The 19,804-nt window shown below is 41.3% G+C and overlaps 1 protein-coding gene and 1 long non-coding RNA gene across 2 annotated transcripts in view; one reads left to right on the top strand and one right to left on the bottom strand.

Moving 5' to 3' along the window:
- LOC123276664 (uncharacterized) overlaps positions 1 to 19,804 on the bottom strand; it is a 28,128-nt gene that overhangs the window by 3,800 nt on the left and 4,524 nt on the right. The gene's annotated exons all lie outside the window — the stretch shown is intronic.
- On the top strand, positions 2,613 to 19,384 carry LOC106826704 (zinc finger protein 892-like). The gene is given in 5 exon segments (XM_070503537.1): positions 2,613 to 3,055; positions 4,786 to 4,874; positions 6,699 to 6,825; positions 13,645 to 14,097; positions 14,100 to 19,384. Coding segments are annotated over 5 exon segments (1,488 nt in total). The 5' UTR covers positions 2,613 to 2,910; the 3' UTR covers positions 14,774 to 19,384.

Here is a 19,804-nt window from a genome sequence, read left to right as displayed (position 1 = left end):
AGCATCTTGATGCTGACTCCATCAGGATGGGCTAAGTTATGCTATAGAATTGAACAACCTGAAAAATCTCAGAGAGTTATCTCTAACCAAGGTGTCTTTCTCACTCATTCTACATATCCATATCTTCACTCCAGAATACAGGCTGATGGAATAGTCTTATATGAGATATTCTAAGTCTCACGGCAGAGGGAAAAGAAATGGTAGATGAGAAGCTGACTCTTAAACAGGACAAAAATGCACATCTTTCTCAAAGAGGAGATTATTGCAAGTCACAGGTGCAAGCCTGAGTTCTACTGGGCAGGCAAGTATGATCCTCCTGCAAGTAGGGGCAGCAACGATTTTGAACAATAATGTAACTACCATGGGTGCATAGTTAACATACACCTATGGAGGGACAACCTTGAAGTAATCTGTGCTTCCTTCCATACTATGCCTTCAGAATTGAGTACAGGGAAGTTGTATTAGTCAGGATTCTCCAGAGAAATAGAACCAATAGGATAATCATAGATAGATAAAAACAGATTTACTATGAGGGATTGGCTCATGCAATTGTGGAGCTGAGAAGTCCCATGACCTGCCACCTCCAAGCTGGAGGCCCAGGGAAGCCAGTGGCATAGTTCTAGTCCAAGCCTGAAGGCATGAGAACAAGGGGAGTCAATGGTGTGAGTCCTGGTCCAAGTCAGATGCCCCGAGATAAGAGTGCCAATGTCCGTGGGCAGAAGACAGATGTCTTAGCTCCAGCAGAAAGAGTAAATATACCCTTCCTCCACCCTTTTAGTCTATTCAGGCCCTCAATTGATTGGATGATGCACACCAGCATTGGCAAGGGCAATCTTTACCACTCTACCGATTCAAATGCTAATGTCTTCCAGAAACACTGTCACGGACACACCCAGAAATGTTTTACCAACTATCTGGACATCCCTTAGCCCAGTCAAGTAAACAAATAAAATTAACCTTCACAGAAGTTGGATATATTCCCATCTGAAAATCTCTCATTTTTCTGTGAAATAGATGGTGGTGAATTCATTGACTAAGAAAGAGGGGTTTGGTGATGAGGTAGAGAGCTGAGGAGAGCAGTATCTGGAAAGGCTCTGGAGTCAGAAAAAAGGACAACCACAGAGAAAATGAGATAACCATGGACAAATAAAGGACTGCTAAATGATGCCAGGACCTAGCTGAGGTTGAGAATAGTAAGTGTGGAATGGCAGCTTCCCAACACTCAACTTTGTCGGGCTCTTTGCTTAGCACTTGGCACAGTGCTGCACAAAACATGCATGGTCTTTGATCTCATGGAACTTACAGTCAAGTGGGGAAGATGTCCATTAAATAGCAGCACAAATTAATGTATAGTTACAAACTGTGGCAAGTCTATGTGATGCCAGCCCTGATATCAGTTGCCCTACATTAAACCCAGCATGCATGGGGTTAAAACCAAATCACTCTTTCCTTGCTTACTCCCTGGCTCCCAGAATTCCCTATCCGCTGTGAAGACAAACAGCCAAGGTCGCCCACCTGGGTTCCTTATTATCTCCTCCTTCTTCCTGCAAGCAGCATCCCAAGGTGGTACACAGGCAGGTGGGAAAGCTCTGACCAGCCGGGCCACTGACTCCCCCCACTGTCTACAAGCAGCCACATTCCTCACAAAACTTTAAAACCCCTCTCCTCCCCTCTTTTGGGGAGGAGAGAGGAAACGAGACAAATATGAGGGCTCACTCTTGTCTCCTGGCTGATGTCATCTGAAATAAACACCCTCTCCTTGCCATAAGCCTGGAGTTCCAGTTTGTATTTGGCCCCTCTTGTGTGGCAGGTAAAGAACCTACGTTTGTAGGTGCTAACATACAGAAACAAAAGGGTTCTGTGAGAGAATTAATTTGAATTAAGGGGAAGGAGGTCAGGGAAGGCTTCACTGAAGAAGAGACATTTGAATTGAAATCTGAAGGATGACTAGAGGGAGATGTTCTAAACAGAGGAAATGTGTAGATTAAGGGACAGCAAAGAATTTGGGATGTGGGAGATACTAAAAAACCCACGTGGCCCGAGGACAGAGAACAACAGGAAGATAGCAGCAGGTAATTCAGGACTGGCAGAGCCAGATTGCAGGGTTTTATAAACTGTGTTAAGGGGTTTACGCCTTACTCCAGGGCAGAGGGCAGCCACTGAAGGGTTCTGAGAAGAGTGACATAAACAGATGAATCTTTAAATGTCCATCCCGGCTGCCTTGAACAGCAAGGCTCGAGGAAAGGCAAGATTAGATGTCGAGACACGATTCAGGCGGCTATGGTAATTTGGACTAGAATGACACTTGTGATACAATTGGTCTTTCCCCGATTTCCATGAAGAACTGGAGCTACAGCCCAGAGTCTCTGACACTGAGTAAAAAAGCCTCTTTTGTCTTGGTTTATGTTTGGCTCAGGACGAGGGGCCCTTCCTGGACCTAAACTCCAGGTCCGCACAATTCTCCACTTCAGAGCCAACCTCCCTACTTCTTTTTCACATCTTACTCTTCCTCGTGAACTCATTCTTAATCATGTTTCTTCTTCTACGTCTCTTCAATCAGCCCTGCCCGTGCTCTTTATTTATCAGCCAGAATGCTTTCAACAAAATCAGCAGTAGCAACTCAGTTTACAGATTTGGGGCTTTATTCTAAGAAAGAATGAGAGACACCAGGGAAAAGACTTTGTGTATCAGGTCCTCATCCCCCCACCCCCAAATAATCATCAGACACTAAAATCATTTGGAGCTTTTGGAGCCCTATCAATCAGGTGGGGAATTATCTCCATTTTAAGGCTGACAGGAGAGACCCGCCGTTCTGCCCCCGAGGACAGGCACCGAGTCCCCGAGCCCTCTGGGAACTGCAGTCCTTCGAGCGGGACCCCCGACCGGGGGCGGTCGCCTCCAAGTGCGCAGATGCGACTCCAGACGGAGCCTGAGCCTTTTGTCTCCCCGCGGCTCCGTGGGTCCGCGAGGCGGCTCTGTCCCTCCCGCCCGTCCCAGAGCGCAGCCCGGCGGGATCCAGCCCTGTGGCCGGAGCCAGGTCCGCAGCGCGTCGCGGGTAAGAGAAAGCGGGCCTGAGCGCGGGTCTCCGCGACCCGCCCGTCCCTGCACCGCTCTAACGCCCCCCGCCGCAGCCCGGGGCGGGCCCTCAGCTTCCGGCCTCGGCGGAGGACGGGCTGGGCCCTACCTGAGCCCCGGCCCCACCCCCGGGCTCTGCGCGCGCTACCCCGGCGGGGTCTCCAGCCAGCTTTGAGGCTTTCTGAGCGGACGGCGTCCCGGAACCGGGGTTGCCGCTAAGCCCTCTGGGAAGTGGAGTCCGGCAGCGTGAAGGGGGCGTGGCGCAGCTGGGGATTCTGGGAGTGGGAGTCCGGGGGCTGAGGGCTCACGGTCCCACGTGCGGCGAGCTTGGGCCCCTCCCCCTGGTTTTGGGCATACATCTTGTCACTACACGGAGAGCGTTAAGGTGTTGAACTTTTGGGGTAGAAAGGAAAAAACGGAGTCCATGTCTTACTCATTCCCCTTCTGTGCTTTGCCCTAACAGAGGTTTTAGCCTGCCTGTGCTTGGGGGCCAGTTCAAGGGGTTCGGCTTCGAACGTGCAAGGGAATCCTGGCCTGTATATTCTCAGTCTTAAAGAGCGAGTGAGGAATCGGCTGTCTGAGAGCCCCGTCTATCAACTGCCTTGTGTTTGTGAATAGCAGGGATGAACCAAGTGAGGGACCCCCGCTTCTAGTTACTGCCACCATGATCACAGGCCGCCTATGGCCACTTGTGTGTTTAGGGTGTTTCTCATGGGAGTTTCTGCACTGTCTGGAACCGAGTGTGTGCCTGAGGCTCATACTTCACTGCCCTGATTCTTTCCTCCTTTTGCCCTGGTGTGGCATGTAGTGACTGATCTTGGTGATCCAGAGGATGGTCTTCCAGCTGTGGAGATTAATTTAGCCTAAATAATAAAGATTCCAAGTAAATTAGGATTACTTCTGAGGCCCTAGTGCTTAAATGAATAGGAATAAGCCTCCTAGGAATAGAGAGAGAGGAGGATGCCTCAAGGAGCAGGAATCAGTTCCAGAGGAGGGGAAGCCTAACCTCAAAATCTCCTCCCAGAGCCTCAGAGTAGAGTTGAATGATTTACACGAAGATGCAGATTATGTATTGCTGAAAAGTCCGTGTTTCTCTCATTTGAAACAGTGAATAAGGAGGGAGTCATAGCAATAACAGGACAAAGAAGAGAAGCTGATCATGGATTATCTGACCATTGAAGTTGAGGAAGAAGGTGGGAATTACAGAAATCAGCATGGAGTTGAAAGTGGAGGAAATACCCTTGATGGGAATGAACAGGGAACAGACACATGTCAGGAGAAAGCCCTGAAGTAGAGAAGTTCTCAGTAAACTACCGTGTTTGAAAATCACTAAGTGGTCTCCTTGTGGCACATTCTCCGGCCCCATCTTCCTCTTTCAGCACTTCTGTGCTCATCCACATTCCCTCTGAAGCTGTGGAAGGGAGAACGTTCCATAGTGCTTGCTTTTGTGATAAATGGCAGGTCACACTCTTCCACCCCCATTGGACTGTTCCAAAAGGTTGATGTATTTGTGGCTCTGTGGGTTTAACTTTTTGGTGAAAGCACTTTCACTTAATTGTCTTACCCTAGCTTCATCTGAACTTTTTGAGTTAAGTAGAGTAGGCCTTATATATATAATTCAGCTGGCTTGCGATAACTTTCGTCCTAGTGAATTTGGGAGTGAGAAGATAGAGTTTACCTCCTTCATGGCTTTTTTCCTGCTCCTTCCAGCCATGACTCCTGCTGATGCTTCTCTGCCCCAAAAGCAGAGCACAGAAGAAATGGAATCTACTGTTGAGCTCCTTCCTGTGGAGTTCCAGGTGAGTTTGGGTTTAATTTCCCTCCTCTGAAATCTTAGCTTGTTGTTCACAGTGTGTCCTCATTCCTTTCTTCATCTTGCTTCTGAGGTCCATGGAAATCCCCTCTAGAGAACTGAGCCAAAGTAATTTTTCCTTGAAGACTTGAAGCTCTGGGAACAGCTCAGGCCAGAGCTTTAAATTTGGGAATAATCTGTGTGGATGGTATTTTAAACCATGAAACAGTGATCAGTAAGGGAATAAGTGTAGCTAGAAAAGAAATGAGTTCTTATTACTGAGTCGTATGGCTCTCCAACACTTAGAGTTCAGGGAGATGAAGAGAAACTAGCAAAGGAGACTGAGATGAGGTGGCCAGTGGGGTAGGAGGAAGCCAAAAGTGTGGCATCCTGGTAACCAATTGAAGAAAGTGTTTCAAGGAGAGGGGAGTGATCGCCTGGGTTAAATGCTCCTGCTAAGTCAAGTAAGATGGGGCCTGAGAATTGGCCATTGGATTTTAAAATAGGAAGATCATTGGTGACCGCCAAGGGCCATTCCATGGAGCGGTAGGAGTGAAGCCTTGTTGGAATGGGTTCATAAAAAAGTAAGAGGAGAGAAATTGGAGCCGGGGACTACAGATAACTATTTTGGAGAGTTTTATTCTCCGGGAAAGGAGAGAAGTAGGGTGATAGCTGGAAGGAGTAGTAAGACCAAAGAGGTTTTGTTTTTCCCCTAAAGACAGGAGAAATAAGAGATTGTTGATAGGTGTGTAAGATGGATGGAGACAAGAAGATGTCTAAGGACTGAACTCTGGAGAACTCCAGCGTTTAGAGCCACTTTTCAAACATTGCTTTATTTTAAATTAAATAATCCTGTGATTATTTATAACCTGTTTCACAGATGAAGAAACTGAGGCTACAGTAACATGCTCAGAATCATAAATGGTTGAGCCCTGATCAGAACCCAGGTATGTCTGATGCTAAATCCTATGCCTCTAATGACTCTATTCTTTTACAGACATCCTTTCCCACAAAGTATTCTCCAATTAATTACAGTGAACAAAGGACACTCATGTGACTGTCAATATAACATAAAGTATGAATCTTATCTTAAAACATTTGATCCTTTTCAATGTAAAATCAGTAAATTCACTCATTCAGAACAACTTTAATTGCTAAAGGATAACTAAATAAATGTAAAAGTCATGGCCCTAAGTACAGAGAAAGAAGGCGCCTCTATTAGAAGAGCATGAGAACAGCGTGAATGTCTACATACATTCAGGATATCAAGCTGAATTTCTGTAAAATCTTGGACTAGCCCAGGAATCAGTATAAATTACTTATCTGAGCCTTATCCCATCTACAATATAATCAGTAATTAACGTTTGGTTATCATTCAGTGGTTATATTACATTTATTTAACAAAATATGTAAGAGGCAGAAGAATATAGTTATATAATATAAAAGAATATATATGTATATATATATATATTTATTTATCTTCTATATAATATAGAAGAATATAGTTAAAAGTATAGCTTTCGAGTGAGACTGCCTGGGTCCAAATCTCAGATCTGATCCTTACAGCTGTAAATAATGTTAATAATAGCACTTACCTCATATAGTTATTATTACAAGAGATAGTTCATTCAAAGGACTTAGCACATAGAAAATAAATTATAAATGTTAGCTATTATTATTATTTTCCCTAACACAGATTACTACTTGGAAATTTTAGAATATTCCATTAAAATGGTTAAAATAAAGATTTAACCTTCAGATTAAAAGACACTTCCTCTTCTAGATTGTTCTCTTCCCTCAAGGATTACGAAGAATGTGCTTGTACTTCCAGGAACTGGTGACAGTAAAGGATGAGGAAATGGATTTTGCCCATGTGGAGGTGGACCAGCTGAATTCTGCCCAGAGGAACATGGGCCTGGATCTGAAGGTGGAGAATTGTGGAAGCCTGGTATTTTGGGGTAAGGAAGTCATTTTGTAATGCAGAGTGCTTACTGAGACGTCAGCTTCCTTAACAACTAATGGCATCTAAAATGCCATAGTTTTGCTTAGGATCTGGAGAGCCCCTGATAACTTGGAGCTCAGAATTGGGCTTCTTTTCTCTTTTGGCAAGCAAAAGTTCACCATATGTGGAACTGAAAAAGGACAGCTTCGTTATATTGCTTTTAAGACTTAGAAGCTACAGTAATTCAAACAGTGTGGTATGGGTGAAAAGATAGGTGTAAACCAATGGAACAGGTCAGATAGTCCAGAAGTAGACCCACACTTATATGGTCAATTAATTTCTGACAAAGGTGCAAAAGCAATTCAGTGTTAAAAAGAGAATCTTTTCAACAAATGGTGCTGGAACAGGTGGACACCTGTATTAAAAAAAAAAAAAGAATCTCAATCTATACCTCCCACCATATATAGTAAGTAACTCAAAGTGGGTCACAGACCTAAGTATAAAATCTAAAACTATACAGCTTCTAGAAGATAACATTACGGACAGTCTTTGTAACCTTTTGTAAGGCAAAATTTTATTATATATGACACCAAAAGCTCGATCCAGTAAAGCCATCTGGATCTCAAGTTTGCTTTCTTGGAAGGTTTTTAACCTTGAATCTAAGTCCTTTGCTAGATACAGGACTGTTCAGATTATCTATTTCTTTGTGAGTGAGCTCTGGGAATGGTTTCTCATCTTTCATTCCTGATTTGGTAATTTGTATCTTCTCTCTTTTTTTTCCTTTGTTGGTCTTCCTAGAGGTTTAACAATATTATTGATCTCTTCAGAGAACCAGCTTTTGGTTTCATCGGTTTTCTCTATTGTCTGTTTTCAATTTTATTCATTGCTACTCTTATCTATTATTTTCTCCCCTTTGCGAATTTTGTGTTTAATTTGCTCTCTTTTATTAGTTTTTTAAGGTGGAAGCTTGATCATTGTATAAGATCTTAATATAATATAATACAGTCACATGCTGCGTAATGACGTTTCGGTCAATGACAGACCACAAACATGATGGTGGTCCCATAAGATTAGTACCATATAACCTGGGTGTGTAGTAGTCTATACCATCTAGGTTTGTGTAAGTATACTCTGTGATGTTTGAACAATGACGAGATTGCCTAACGATGCATTTCTCAGAATGATCCATAATTAAGTGACACATGACTGTCTAATGTAGTATGTTTCTTATTCTATCTTGATCATTAATATAAGATCTTCATATCACATCTTTATTCTCTTCTAATAGGAACATTTAATGCTATAAATTTCCTTCTAACTGCTTTAGCTATGTTCCACAATGTTTTTTTTTATTTTTTAATGATTTTGTGAGGAAGATTGGCCCTGAGCTAGCATCTGTTGCCAATCTTCCTCTTTTGCTGAGGAAGACTGGCTCTGAGCTAACATATGTGCCCATCTTCCTCTATTTTGTATGTGGGATGCTGTCACAGCGTGGCTTGATAAGTGGTGCCTTGGTCCACACCTGGGATTCGAACCTGTAAACCCTGGGCCACTAAAGTGGAGCTCACGAACTTAGCCGCCACACCACCAGGCTGGCCCCATGTTCCACAATTTTGATTTGTGGTATTTTCATTTCCATTCAGTTCAAAATAATTTCTGTTTTCACTTGTGATTTCCTCTTTGACCCATGGGTTATTTACAAGTCTCCAAATTTTAGGTGATTTTCAATAAATTTCTAGTTTTGATTTTATAGTTTGATTCTGCTGTGGTCAGAGATACTTTGTATGATTTCAGTTCTTAAAAGTTTTTGAAGTTTGTTGTATTATCTATAATCTAATCTTGATAATTGTTCCACATGCACTTGAAAATCAATGTCAATTATTGTCAGGTTGATTGACAGTGTTGTTCAGGTCTTCTCTGTCCTTACTGATTTCCCATTGGCTTCTATCGATTACTGACAGAGGAGTGTTGAATTCTCCAATTATAATTGTGGATTTGTCTATTTCTCCTTTTAGTTCTGTTAGTTTTTGCTTAATGTATACCGAAACACTTTTGTTAGGTGCATACACATTAAGAATTGTTATGTCTTCTTGGTGAATTGACCTCTTTTTCATATAATGTCCTTCTGTAACCTTGGTAATATTCCTTGTTTGGAAGTTGATTTTGTCTGATATTAATATAGCCACTCTAGCCTCCTTCTCATTCGTGTTTGCATAGTATATTTTCCCATTCTTTTTGCTTAACTTAAGTGAGTTTCTTGTGGACAGCATGGAATTGGGTCTGGTTGTTAAATCCATTCTGACAATCTGTGATTTTCAGTTGGTGTGTTTAGACCATTTACATTTAAAGTAATTATTGGTATGGTTGGATTTAAGTCTTTCATACATGTAATTTTTTTCTTTTTTCTTTTTTTTTTTAAAGATCGGCACCTGGGCTAACAACTGTTGCCAATCTTCTGCTTTTTTTCCCCCTGCTTTATCTTCCCAAACCCCCCTGGTACATAGTTGTATATCTTGGTTGCAGGTCCTTCTAGTTGTGGGATGTGGGACGCCGCCTCAACGTGGCCTGACGAGCGGTGCCATGTCCGCGCCCAGAATCCAAACCCTGGGCTGCCGCAGCAGAGCGCGCAAACTTAACCACTCAGCCACGGAGCCAGCCCTGTAGTTGTTTTCTATTTGTTCTTTTTAGTGTTCATTGTTTTCTTTTTCTGCCTGTTTTTTTTGATTATTTCTTATTTTTGTGTTTTATCTGCACTATTAGCTTATCATTAAAACTTTTTTATTTTATTGATGTCATAATAGTTTATAACATTGTGAGATTTCAGGGGTACGTTACTATTTGTCAGTCACCATATATATGTGCCCCTTCACCCCTTATGCCCACCCCCTTCCCCTCTGGTAACCACCAATCTGTTCTCTTTATCCATGTGATTAAACCTTATTTTTAAAGATTTTCTTTAAGGGTCGTCCTAGAGTTCCCAATATGCTTCTGTCATTAATCATAGTATCCCTTTACAGAATGTTATAACACTTCATATATAGTATAGGAACCTTCCTTCTATAAGCTGCTAGTTCTTCCGTCCCATCTTTTGTGTGATTGTTGTCATGCATTTTGCCTTTATATATGCTATAAATCTACAATATATGCTACTATTTTTGATTAACACAGTCAATTATCTCTTGGAGCATTTTAAAATAAGAAAAGATGAATTTTATATTCCATTTCTAGGACTCTTCATTTTTTTTATATAGAGCAGGCGTGGGCAAACTTTCTCTATAAAGGACCAGATAGTGAATATTTTCTGTTTTGTGGGCCATACACTCTATGTTGCAACTGCTTAACTCTGCCATTGTGGCATGGAGGCAGCCGTAAACAGTAGTAAACAAAGGGAGTGGGCAGATTTGGCCTGTGGGCCATAATTTGCTGAACCCTGATGTAGATCTCAGTTTCTCACTAGTATCAGGTACTTCTGCCTGAAGAACCTTCTTTAACATTTCTTATAGTTCAGGGCTACTGGTATTGAATTCTCTCAGCTTTTATTTGTCTGAAAAAGTCTGTATTTCACCTTCATGTTTCAAAGATGTTTTCACTGAATGTGGAATATGGTGACAGTTTTTTTTTCTTTCAGCACCTTAAATGTGTCACTTTATTGTCTTCACGTTTATAATAGTTTCTGACCAAAAGTTTCTGTAATTTTTATCTTTGTTTTCTGTATGTAATGTGTCTTTTTTCTATGGCTGCCTTTAAGATTTTCCCTTTATCTTTGTTTTTTAATAGTTTGAATATGATTTATCTAGGGATGTGTGTGTCTGTGTATTTCATCCTACTTGGGGTTATCTGAGCTTCCTTGGGTCTTTAGTTTAACGTCTTTCTTAGTTTTGGAAAATTATCAGCTATTAACTCATCAAATATTGTCTCTGTCCATTCTCTTTGTCTTTTCTCCTTCTAGGATTCCAATTACATGTATGTTCAAGCATTTTAAATTGTCCCACAGCTCTTAGATGCTCTCTTCTGGCTTGTTGGTTTATTTTTCACTCTTTTTTCCTCATTGTGTTTTAGTTTGGGTAATTTCTGTTGACTTATTTGTGAGTTTACACATTCTTTTCTTAGCTATGTTGACTCTCCTGAAGCACCCACTGAAGACACTCTTCTTCTCTCTGATCATATTTTCTCATTTCTAGCATTTCCATTTGACTTCCTCTTATAGTTTCCATCTATCTGCTGAAATTCCCCAACTGTTAATGCACATTGTCCACCATTTCCACTGGAGCCTTTTACATATTACTCATAGTTATTTTCAATTCCCTTATAGTTCTAATTTCTGGGTAATCATTGAATCTGGTTCTGTTACTCTATGGTTTTATACAATCGAATTTGGATGGGGCTGGGAAGGGGTGCATGGAGAGAGGATGCAAGCAGACCCATTGTGAGGCTGCTGCATTAGTTTAGATGAGAGATGATGGTGGCTGAACCGGGGTGGTAATAGTGGGGAGGGAAAGTACAGAATGGATTTGAGAGAGATTTGGGAGGTATAATCCATAGATCTTGGTTTATTTGCTGTGATTGGTAAGGTAGAATTCAATGTGATTCTCAAGTTTGTGACTTTCGGCTGGAAAACGTGTTTAGGCTTTTGTGAGGATTAGATATGTACATGTATTTAACCTTTCAGAATAGTAGCTTACACATAATAAACACTATATAAGTGTTTGTCTAATATTATAGTTCACAGCATAGATTAAATTTTATGTACAATGATATTCTCAACTTCTGAAAATCATGACAACATTAAAAATATGTTTTATTCGGGACTGGCCCCGTGGCCGAGTGGTTAAGTTCGCGCGCTCTGCTGCAGGCGGCCCAGTGTTTCGTCAGTTCGAATCCTGGGCACGGACATGGCACTGCTCATCAAACCACACGCTGAGGCGGCATCCCACATGCCACAACTAGGACCCACAACTAAGAATATACAACTATGTACCGGGGGGGCGTTGGGGAGAAAAAGGGAAAAAAATAAAATCTTTAAAAAAAAATATGTTTTACTCAAACATGGGTTATGTTTCTATAATGGGATGAAAGGATCTTAAGAAAGGTTTATCATCATCCAAGGTTGCCTCACTGCTTGTATTATTTGTGTTCAACTCAGTTCATACAATATAGATTTAACATGTGCTTGCTCTTCACCAGCGCTATGATGGGCCCTGAGAAATATCAGTGAACAAAAGAGGTGTGATTCCTACCCTCAGAAAACTTACCTTTTGATGGTAGAGTTTATATTCTTATATTAATGTCTTTTTATTAACATGAATGATAATGGCGATATTTTCTTAGGTGGCAAAACCTGGGGAATGTACAGCTTGAGGAAGAAGATGAGTTAGGTATGGATATAATGAATTCGAGATTTCCAAATGAATACGTGAAGTAGATAGTTGAATATATGGGTCTGGGGGAGAGAGAACTAAGCTGGAGATATTGATTTAAGGTCATTGATATATAGAAAGCAGTTGTAACTAGTAGACAAATAAGTCCTGGAGATCTAATGCACAGTGTAGTGAATATAGACAAGAATAGTCTATCATAATCATCAAACTTGCTAAGAGACTGGGTCTTAGTTATTGCATCATAAAAAAGTGATAATTATGTGACATGATAGAGGTGCCAACTATTGCTACAATGGCAATCATATTATAATATATAAATGTATCAAATCAACGTGTTGCAGACCCTAAATTTACACAGTGTCATATGTCAAATATGTTTCAATAAAAAAGGCACTTAAGGCCATGGACTGGATGTCTTTCAAGGAGATAATGTGGGTAGGGTAGAGTGGGGGCAAAAGAGAGGAGCCTAAGACTGAACACTGAGAACCATCAACATTTAAGAAGAAGAAACAGAAAAAATTCCAAAGAGATAGAGATCAGGAGAAAAACATGGAGAGCTTAGAATCGCAGAGTTGAGGGGGAGAATATATGCCAAATATATCTGAATAAAGTTGGGGAGCAAAAGGGAGAATGTTGTTAGGAGGAAGGCATGGTTGAGACTGTCAGGTGCTGTTGAGAGGCCAAGCTAAGCAAGAAATGAAAAAGATCTGCTGGATTTAGGTGACATACAAATGGCTAGTGATGTCAGTGAGAGCAGTTTCAGTCAAGTGGTGGGGAGAGAAGCCAGGCTGCAGTGGCTTCAGGAGCAAGTAGGTGATGAGCAGATATACAAAACCTGTTTGAGAAATTTTGCTATAACAAAAAAGGAAGGAAGAAAGGAAGGAGAGAGAAGGAAGGCAAGGAGAGAGGGAGGAAGGGAAGAAGGAAGAAAGGTGGCCGTGGTTAGTGGATACACAAAATCATATTTAAAGCATATGCTAAACATATTTTAAAAATCTGTGCCTTTAAAAAAGGGTTAAGGGGAATGATTTAAAAAGTCAAAACTGGTTGTCTCCAGCTGGTATTATTATAAGTGATTTTTTTCTAATACTTTTTCAAAACTGCCCAATCTCAACCTATGTTTTCATCTTTCCCCTCCTTCCTCATTTTATGTTAACATTTATTCTCCTCCCTTCTGGTTATCCTCGTCCCTGGGTAGTCTGTTCAGTTTTCCATTCTCTTAGGTAGAGCATCTTGATTGTCTGACCTTTTGTTGTGCCTTATCTTAGTGATTCTCCCATCTCTGTTATTCCCTGAGACTTATTCATCTGCCATTGCCACAAGGCTCTTTCTGAAAACGTTCAAATAAGCATTTTTAATAGACATCACTTTTATTTTCTGTATTCTCTTGCCACCTCAGCAGTTTTCCTTCTCTCAGCACAGAGAGCACAAACATTTGTCCTTTTTATTTATTTCAGATTCTGAATCTATACCTGAAACTAAAGTGTCCCTTTCAAAGCAGGAAGTTTATGAAGTATCATCTGAAAGGGAGCTGGTAATAGAAAGACTTAAAAAGGATGATTCCTGGGATCCCAGATTGATAGAAGCCTGGGAATGTGAAGGCACATTGGAAAGGCAGAAAAGAAATCAGAAGAAAGATTTAAGGCAAGTCATAATTAAACACAAGAAAACCCCTATGGAAGATTGTAGTGATATGGGGGAAAAGTCAAGCCCAATTAAACATCAGAAGGTTTACTCGGTAAAAAAGCCTTGGAAGTGCAATGAGTGTGGGAAGTCCTTCGGTTCCTACTCAGCCTTTATCCTACATCAGAGAATTCATACTGGAGAGAAGCCCTATGTATGTAATGAATGTGGGAAGGCCTTCAATTGGAGCTTATCACTTATTCAGCATCAGAGAATTCACACTGGAGAGAACCTTATGGGTGTAACAAATGTGGGAAAGCTTTCAGTCATCGCTCAGCCCTTATTCAGCATCATATTATTCATGCTGGAGAAAAACCCTATGAATGCAATGAATGTGGGAAGGCCTTCAACCAAAGCACTTACCTTATTCAACACCACAGAATACACACTGGAGAGAAACCCTATAAATGCAAAGAATGTGGGAAAGCTTTCAATGACACCTCATCCCTTCTTAAACATCAAAGGGTTCATACTGGAGAGAAACCCTATGGATGTAAAGAGTGTGGGAGAGCCTTTAGTGACAGGTCAGGGCTTGCTCAACATCAGAGAACTCATACAGGGGAAAAGCCATATGAATGTAGTGAATGTGGGAAAGCTTTCAGTTACTGTTCAGCCCTTATTCAACATCAAGGCACCCATACTGGGGAGAAACCTTACAAATGTAACGAATGTGGGAAAGCCTTCAGTGACCGCTCAGCTCTTGTAAGACATCAGAGAATTCATACTGGAGAGAAACCTTACAAATGTAAAGAATGTGAGAAGGCCTTCAGTCAGAGCTCATCCCTTACAAAGCATCTGAGAACTCATACTGGAGAGAAACGATATAAATGTAATGATTGTGACAAAGCCTTCAGCCAGAGTTCATCTCTTATTCAACATCAGAAAACTCATACAGGAGAATAACCCTACAAATGTAAGAAAATTGAGAAAACCTTCAGTGTGCATTCAGCCTTTCATCAACATAAAGAAATTCATGATGAACTGAATGCAGTAGATTCACGAAATAATTATGTATTTTCTCCTGATTAGATAGACCTGTTCTAACTATGACAGGGTATATTGCAAAAACTTGTGATGCTGTGTCACACAGAAAATAGCCCTCTTTCTTGAAATGCTATTAGGTATGGAAGAGGACGAGAGGTACATGTGGGTGTCTCGGTTACGAAACCAGAATACCTGAAGCAGTGGAGAAGAGAATTTCCAGGGAAGCACAGGAGAAAGTCTAGTCAGAGAACAGAGGAAAGAGCTAGGCATCTGTATCAGTAGAAAACCAATCAGGGGAGCAGACTGAATGTTACTTGAGGCTGGTGACTCTCTAGATAGTAGTTTCAACCTGAAACCAAAGTGGGGAGGATCAGGACCCCAAAGAGGAAAATTACCAGGAAGTTTCGCTAGGGAATTAAAAAGAGAAAAAAGTCTGAGCCGAGAAGAGCCTCCTTTCTCTGTCCCTGCCCTCCATTTGTTCACTCACACATTTGCAAACATTTAAACCGGTGGTTATTGACCCTGGATGCACATTGAAATCATCTGAGAAGCTTTAAAAAAATACCCGAGTCCCAGCCCCAGCGATTCTGATTAAATTGGATTGGGGTGTAGCCTGGGCATCAGGAATTTTTAGAACTTCTCAGGTAATTCCAACATGCAGCCCAGATTAAGAACCATTGATTCAGATTCTGCACAAGGATCAACTCAATACGATAAGAGGATTACAGGCTACCAAAAGGATAAGAGCTCCTTGTGTCCTTGCTGCTGCTTTTCCTTTCTCTTGCTAATTGTATAACATCATCTTTTTGACCTGATTTTGGATCCCTTTCCTTGGGCCTTTTTTGTTTTCTCTGACTTTGTGTGAACCTGCCTGACACTACCTTCTGCTTTGACTGTGAATCTTGCTAAATGTGCTCCTTGAAGCCTGGTTATTGCTTTCTCAACCATTTCTACCTACTAGAGTCATAAATTGTGCCTGCTACCCATGGCTCAGTCATAGCAAAAATTAACTGTAAGAAACAAGCTTAGAGGAGGGCCTGAAGATCAGAAATCAGGATTGAAGACAGAGTGATGGGAAGGGACTTTCGAATAGTTAAAATTTTGACTCCAACTGGATAGTATGTATCTTAGAATTTCCAGAAATTATAGAAAATTTAGTTGTGTGCATGAATTAATACTCAACTTTAAGGGGTATAGGTGGGAGGGAGGGTAAATCGAGAATGTTCCTATATCTAACATGAAGCCCAGTAATAACTCTAAGGAGATTATTATAGATGATGTCATCTCTATAGAACATCCATTAAAAGATACAGCAAGTAGAGGAATTTACATATTAAAAAAATCTTTAACCCAAAAGAAGTCAGAAAAGGAGGAAGAGAGAAACAAGCAGCTGAGACAAATAGCAGAGAGCAAAATGGTAGACCTAAATTTAACCCTGTCAGTAATTACATTAAATGAAAAAGAAACACCCCAGATAAAATTCAAAGATTGTCAGACTGAATAAAGAAGCTTAACTCAACTGTATCTGAAAGAGGCACACTTTAAATACAGAAGGGCTTACAGGTTGAAAGTTCAAAAGATGAACATGGATGTTGGCTGTGGGTTTGTAATAAATGGCCTTTATCATGTTGAGATGCTTTCCTTCTGTACCCGTTTTGTTGAGAGTTTTTATCATAAAGGTATGTTGGATCTTGTCAAATGCTTTCTCCGTGTCTATCGGGATGATCATGTGATTTTTATTCTTCATTTTCTTTTTTTTCCTAAAGCTTGGCACCTGAGCTAACAACTGTTGCCAATCTTCTTTTTTTTTTTCCTCCTTTTTTTCTCCCCAAATCCCCCCAGCACATAGTTGTGTATTTTGGTTGTGGGTCCTCCTAGTTGTGGCATGTGGGACGCCACCTCAACATGGCCTGATGAGCAGTGCCATGTCTGCACCCAGGATTCGAACTGGTGAAACCCTGGGCCACTGAAGTGGAGTGCGTGAACTTGACCACTTGTGTTCCCGAGACCAGCTAGGCAGCCAGCTGAAGGGATGGATGGAATTAATAGACAGAACACAGTCTATCTAATAGACACAACACACTCTACAATTTTTCACAGGACAGGGGACCAACCATCAGTCTCTAGGACAGAGGTGACATCCCTCTGATCGCCACGTATTTATTTGCAGGCCAAGAAGTACAAGCATAGCAGGAACTCTTGCCAGCAGGGCTATGCAAGTCAAAGCTCAGCAGTTCTAATCTCGCCCCCTTCAATGTACCCCGGCGTTTCGCAAGGCCATTCTCTGAGGGAGTATCCTGGGAACAAACAATCTGGCAAGTGATGCAGATGGTGTTCCATTCCTGCAAGGGCCCAGCGTCCTTAAGCCCCTTGCCTTCATGTTTGTTAAGATACTACCTTCTGGCCTTTGATTCCAAAGCACAAACAATCTAACACAGTAATTTATGAGAATCAGCAGATTGCATATTTCTCAGTCACACATTTTGTAATTTGTTCTTGCTAAGCTTAAAGCCTTGCAATAATGTTGCTGTGCTCTCCTGCAATGTATGTTCAGTGTTGATTTGGGCTTTGCTCCTTCAGTTCTTCTTCACCATTATAATTTCCCTCTTCTCTCTTTGTGTCTAGCCTTACAGACTTCCATGATTTTTAGCTCAGTGATAGATTTTTAAAATATTTTATCTACTATTTTATGTGCTTGAGACTGAAAGGGGAATTGTGTTTGTTATCTGCCATCTCACCTGGAAGGCCAAGTCTCACTTTTATATCTCCACTCTAAGAATACACAGTAAATAAGACACATCATTGCCCTCCAGATTAAGTAAAAACATTTCATGAATGATTGTGGCCTTTCTGTAGTCCCAGTTTCTTCTCCAGTCTCATCTGTTTCTACCATCCCTGCTTACACATTATGCACCAGCATTTATGATCATTCAGTTCCTCAAGCATCACCCCCTCTCTTGATTGGGGGCCTTTGCATATACAGTAGCTTCTGCCTGGAACATTCTTGTGACCTCCCTTCATCTGGTTTACTCCTCTTCATCCTTCCAGTATTAATTCAAGTTATCCCTGACTTACCTCTAATATCATGTTCTTGCAACCACCTTTAGTTCTCCTGACATCATCACATTTTCTTATCATTTCTTGTTCAATGTCTTTCCCATGATATGATAAGCAGATACTTTACTATAATTACTTGTTGAGCATCATTCCAATGATATTATTAGTTCTGTAAGGGCAAAGAAACAGTCTCTCTTGTTTACTGCTTTATTTTCATTGCATGCCATGTATTATATATTTAATAAATCATGGTGAAATGATAGAGTGGATGAACCATGCCTAACTTGACAGCTACTCAGAATGGTATATTTGCTTTGGAATTAGAATCAACATGAAAAGAACCTTGGATTTGGACCAAGGAGTAGTCCTTAATTTGCCACTAACTCACTCCATGATTGGGGGCAAGTCTCTTAAATTAGCAAGGCATGGTATCCTATTTTGGATGGTGAAAATTATGAGTTAGAGAATTAAATGTCTTCTAAATCTCCAGTGCTCGGTGTTCTCTGTGTCTGGAGTCACTAGGATCCCATAACTTGCCCACTTGGTCCCCACAGAGCAAAATTCGTTCCCTTTCAAAGAGGGGAAGGATAGATTATTGTTTTAAACACAACTTCTCTACTTTTCCACCCCAGTTCTTAGCCCTCTAGATGATATTCTGTGAGACATCAACCAATTCAGTGAATTACTGAAGAGTTCCTGGGAGCCTCCATGGGCCTCCATCTGTTACTATAACCCTGATGTTGCTGCGAGACATTTCTCACTTTATTTCCAAGTAGTTTCATCCAGCTGCTCCTCATGGTCTAAAACCAAGGGGGAGTAAGTACAGAAGCCTGAAATTACCAGAATTAGCTGAATTGATTCCAATTAGCACACTAGCAGCTCTGAAGCAAAACCTTTGTCCCCATGGCCTTGAGGTCAAGACCAATTGCAGTGGGGTCTGAGTCCTTTCCTAGGCCCAGAAAGGCTCTTGAGAAGTGAGTCCTTCTGAGGTTCCTTGAGGAGTTGCATCGGAGTTGGGAGGGAATGTTTGAGGAATGAGGGAACCATTTCTAAGTCCACTTACGTGGACTCACTTATATGAACTCACTTATATGGACTCATTTAATGAGTGAGGATAAATGATACCCTAGAGAGAAAGCCAAGAGCAAAACAAATTTCATGTTACTGAGTCTCAGGGCTCTAAACACTGCAGTCTTGAGTTGTTTTCAAACAGGTCTCATTTCCTTTCCCAAGACCCATCGAGATTTCTTTTAAGTCTGAGGAACCAGAGAGTGTGAAATTTTAATTTCTCTTCTCAGACAAATACTATTTGATCCCGAAAGATCCTGAGAGAGATCAATAGGATAGGAGGGTCCTGAATATGTAGATTAATGGTCAGCAGGTGCCCAACAGCCTCCTACAGGGTCATTACCACAGGCTCCGTCAGAGGCACCACTGACTCTTCTTTCTTGATCCTCTGCACCTCTCACCCCTCAATGTGAAGGTGACCTGCATCCCAGAATGTTTCCCTGCTCTCTGCTTGCCTTATTCCTGAGTGCCCTGCCCATCACCAACACCACGGAGCTAGAGAATCCAAACAAAAAGATGGGAACCCCAAGGTTGGAGCAACCAGGGGACGTGATCATTGGAGGCATCTTTCCGATTTACATGACAGAGCCTTCATCGCCATTGAATTTCACCTCTGGACCCATTAAAGTGAGTAACTTAGTTGGTTATGACCACTGGTCTAGCACTTGGACAGAGAAGGTGAGGTGCATTTTCTAACGATATCCTCAAATATCCTGGCGCATAGGGCGCACTCAGTAACTTGTAACTACTTTTATTTTAGATACTATCAATGTTAACAACATCTTGGCCTGTCTTTGAGTGAAGGCCAGCTTGTTCTGCTCTATT

The sequence above is a fragment of the Equus asinus genome, unplaced genomic scaffold, assembly GCF_041296235.1.
Source record: "Equus asinus isolate D_3611 breed Donkey unplaced genomic scaffold, EquAss-T2T_v2 contig_197, whole genome shotgun sequence".
Lineage (NCBI taxonomy): Eukaryota > Metazoa > Chordata > Mammalia > Perissodactyla > Equidae > Equus > Equus asinus.
This window is presented reverse-complemented; position numbering and strand designations above follow the sequence as displayed.